Source organism: Hipposideros armiger, unplaced genomic scaffold (genome assembly GCF_001890085.2).
Source record: "Hipposideros armiger isolate ML-2016 unplaced genomic scaffold, ASM189008v1 scaffold_531, whole genome shotgun sequence".
NCBI classification, from domain to species: Eukaryota; Metazoa; Chordata; class Mammalia; order Chiroptera; family Hipposideridae; genus Hipposideros; species Hipposideros armiger.
Window position 1 is genome coordinate 153,306 of NW_017731881.1, and position 3,497 is coordinate 156,802.

Here is a 3,497-nt window from a genome sequence, read left to right on the forward strand (position 1 = left end):
CACACACACACACACACACACACACACACACACACACACATCTTGGAATGATGGAGGCAAAGGACACACTGTGCAGATGGTCACAGGCAGCTCAAATCTTTATCCAATCAGGGCCTCTTTCCCATACCCATCCCCCTTTCCTAGACCAGGTTTTCCTGTTGAAGGTCTGAGAAAAGGGAGCAAAGCAAGGGAAGGCCCAGCTCTCTAACTCCTCTGCCAGACCGTGGCCTGGTGGCCAGATAGGGCCCAGCACCATGAGAGAGCCATTCCTGCGGCAGATGGCAAGGCCCTGTCTGTCCACCGGGTGCAAGGCGTGGCTCCCGCTGCTCCCACACCTGCCCTGTCAGGCCTGCCCAGATGGTCACCCTTGTACTCCTGCCAATAGCAGCAGTAGGTCTCAGGGTGGGCCAGCAGCCAGAGCCCTGCATGGGAAGAAGGCTAATGGTCCTGAGCCCCCCTGGGCCTCTCAGGATCCCATCTAAGTCCCAATTCTCTCTTGCTCCACACTCACTGAGCTCATTTCTCCTCAATCTCTCTGGCTCATCACAGAAGCATTTCCACCCATTTTATCAAACCTCATGACCCAGCCCCTCTCAGAGGGTTCTGACCCACCCAGCATCAGTCAATGGGCTCCAGGAGAAGAGAAATTGACCAACCCAAGGCACATTCTGGTCTCCATTTCCCATCTCACCTCAGCAAGTGACCCAAAAGCAACAAGCCAAGAGGACCTGAAGGGCTAAGAGGAGGGGAAACAGAATAGGGAGAAAGCAGCCACACAGAACAGAAACACCAGTTCAGTCTGGCCTCAGGAGCCAGGGTCAGGCCATCTCACTATCCAGGGGCAGCAACTGTGTGAGCTCTGCAGGCATGTGCTGACACCTGGCTTTAGGGGAAGGGGCTCAGGTATCTGGTCTGGGCTCTTCCTAAGGGGAAACTCTGGGGTCCCCAAACTCTGCTCCTAAAGCTGCTCTCTCTGAATGGTGGGAGGCCCCAGGTCAGGGCCCACGGAGAGAGCATCCTTGCCCCTGGGCCAGCGTGGATGGCATCCTGGAGCCTTCTCTTCCGTAAAGAAACCACAGATGTGTGGCTCCTGGGAGATCCTGCTGGAATTCATTCCTGTCCCTGCAGCTAACAAAGAACCCAGACACTTCCGGGCCCCCAACATCTGAACAGTCCCCAGATCACAGAACTAACGCAGGGGAGGCATGGATGCCTTTATTGATAAGAATCTGTGGGTCTCTGAATGTTTGTGTGGCTACAGCCCCTTCCTTGGGAGGTCTCTGTGGGGAAATGCACAAGGGGCATATCTGAGGTTGGGTCACCCTGGCAATGGACAGTCACCATTCAGGATGTATTTATGCACCCCTCTTTATGTCAAGCATTGGGTCAATCACTCCGGAGACACAGACATGAGGAGGACATGGGGCTTGTCCTGAAGGAGCCCACGGCTTGGTGGGCAGCCTGTTAAGCCATTCCAAGACACTGAGGGCCAGAGACCTCAGGCCCACGTGCCAATGAGCCGTGGTCAGGGGGGGAGGAGACTAACAGGTCAATAGTAAGAACAAGGCCTAATGCTCCCCCTGCCTCACTGCCACCACCACCATCACATCACCCAGCAGGAGGGGACAGTTAGGAAGGAGAGGAGGCTAAGGATGTGTGAAGAAAGCCCACAACCTCCTTCTGCAGGAGAAAGCACAACTTCCTTCCTGGCCCAGCATGGGCAGCCATGCCCTATGGCGGGAATTAGGGAAAAAATAATTCACATTCCTGAGGCTTCTGCTCTGACCCTGACACATCTCTCTGATACAGGAAATCAGGCAGAATGGCGCTCTCTCGGCTGAAAGCCTCAACCCTGGAGCCAGTGGCTTCACACTGCAACTTTGCTCTCCACAATCCAATAAAATTGTGTTCTCTACTGAGGAGAGGGGAGTAATCCCTAGAGGTGAGTGAGGAAGGACAACAGAGCCAGAGTGGCCCAGAGTCATTGTCATAGAATTTAGGGCTAGTGAACCTGAGGATGGCTTTCAGCTGTTAAGGAGGGATAAGGCCAAACTGGGGTTGGGCAGGGGGTGGCTTCTCCAACAGGGCCCTCTGAGGCACAGCGGTTGTTCTCCAGAACACTGAATGCCTGGCTCTCCTCTTTACCCCATGCCTGCAGATCCACAAAAGGCTCTCGCCTCCCTCAGAATGGACCCCAGGAGGGAGAGGTCAAGAGGAGAGAAGTGGGCTCAGCTGCTTAGCTCCTTCTGGGCAACAGGTTCTGAGCACTGACAGTCCCCACACCTGGGGGGACAAGGGAAGGAGTGCACGAGTGGTCCTGCCTGGACCTCAGCGGTCAGCATCCTTGGCGCAGCGCTGCCGGTTTTGGCTTCCTAAGAACAACAGCCCACCCAGCTCCAGTACCACTGGGTGACACAAGACCAGCTCTTGCTGTATCCACAAGGAGAAACCCCAGCCTTCACCTCTTTCCTGGGGCTTCAGCACCTGCAGAGATGCTTGGGTTCCAGAGGAGGAGGAGGATGAGTGGAGCTTTGTATAGGCTCTGCCCTGGAGGGGGGAGGGTCAGAGATCAAAGAGTGAGCTGCTGCTCCCAGAGGGCAGAAAGGCCATAAAGAGGCGGGGAGGGGAGCTCAAATCCCGTTAGAAAAAGGCTGGCTGATTAGGCTCCGAAGGGCTGCGATGAGGAGAGCAGAACCCAGGAGGGGTAGGGTCACCAAGTCCTGGGGCGACAATAGGAGATAGAGGCAGAGTTTGGGGCGCACGTCCCAGGTTAGTAGGTCTAGAATCTTAACAAAGGTGGATGAAGGCTCCGAGCCCCGGCGTCAGGGACTAAGATCGTGTCCGCCAGTTATGACACCGAGGGGCCCGGCCCCGGCCAGGCCACCTTTGTCCCTCTCGAAAGCCCTAGACCTCCAACCACCTCTCCTCCTGGACACCCCCACCCGGCGCGGCACTCACCCTGTCGCTGCTGGCGGGGGGTCCAGAGATCCGCTCCTCGGGCGGGGGCGCTGGGGGGCCAGGAGTCTCTACCCGAATAAGGCGGTGGGGAGGCGAGCCGTGGCGCGGGGGCGGCGTGGGGCCGGGAACCGCCGGGGTGGCTAGGGCAGCGGAGCCGGACGGCACCCCGGAGTAGGGGTCTTCGAAGTCGCGCTCCCTCTGCAGCCGGTAGGCGGCCAGGATATCCGGGGGTGGCGCGGGGGGTGCGGCCGGAGAGGGTACCGGGGGACGGTAGTCCGGCTCGGGGGGCGCCGGCTTGCTCCCACCTCCGCCGCCGCCCCCCCCACGGAAGCCAAGGTGCTCCCGGAGCCACTTGGCCACTCCGCCACTGCCGCCCCCTCCTGGGCCAGCTCCTGCACCCCCGGCGCTCCGGCGCGATCCCCCCGGGCCGCTCCCCGCGCTCCCCTGCGCCCGGGGCCCCGGGCCGGAGCCAGCCGGAGGAGCTCCGCTCAGTAACATGGGGCCGGCCAGACTGAGCAAGGGGAGCGCTGTGGTCCGGC

The 3,497-nt window shown here is 59.4% G+C and overlaps 1 protein-coding gene across 2 annotated transcripts in view; it reads right to left on the minus strand.

The window, feature by feature from the left end:
- The window catches only part of SHF (Src homology 2 domain containing F), a 19,846-nt gene extending 16,349 nt beyond the window's left edge, over positions 1 to 3,497 (minus strand). Inside the window, exon 1 of one of the 2 annotated variants that reach the window (XM_019668674.1) lies at positions 2,959 to 3,497. In XM_019668674.1, coding sequence (XP_019524219.1) covers positions 2,959 to 3,456 — 498 coding nt within the window. In that variant the 5' untranslated portion in view covers positions 3,457 to 3,497. The remainder of the gene's footprint in view (positions 1 to 2,958) is intronic. The other variant, XM_019668673.1, reaches the window with a different exon arrangement.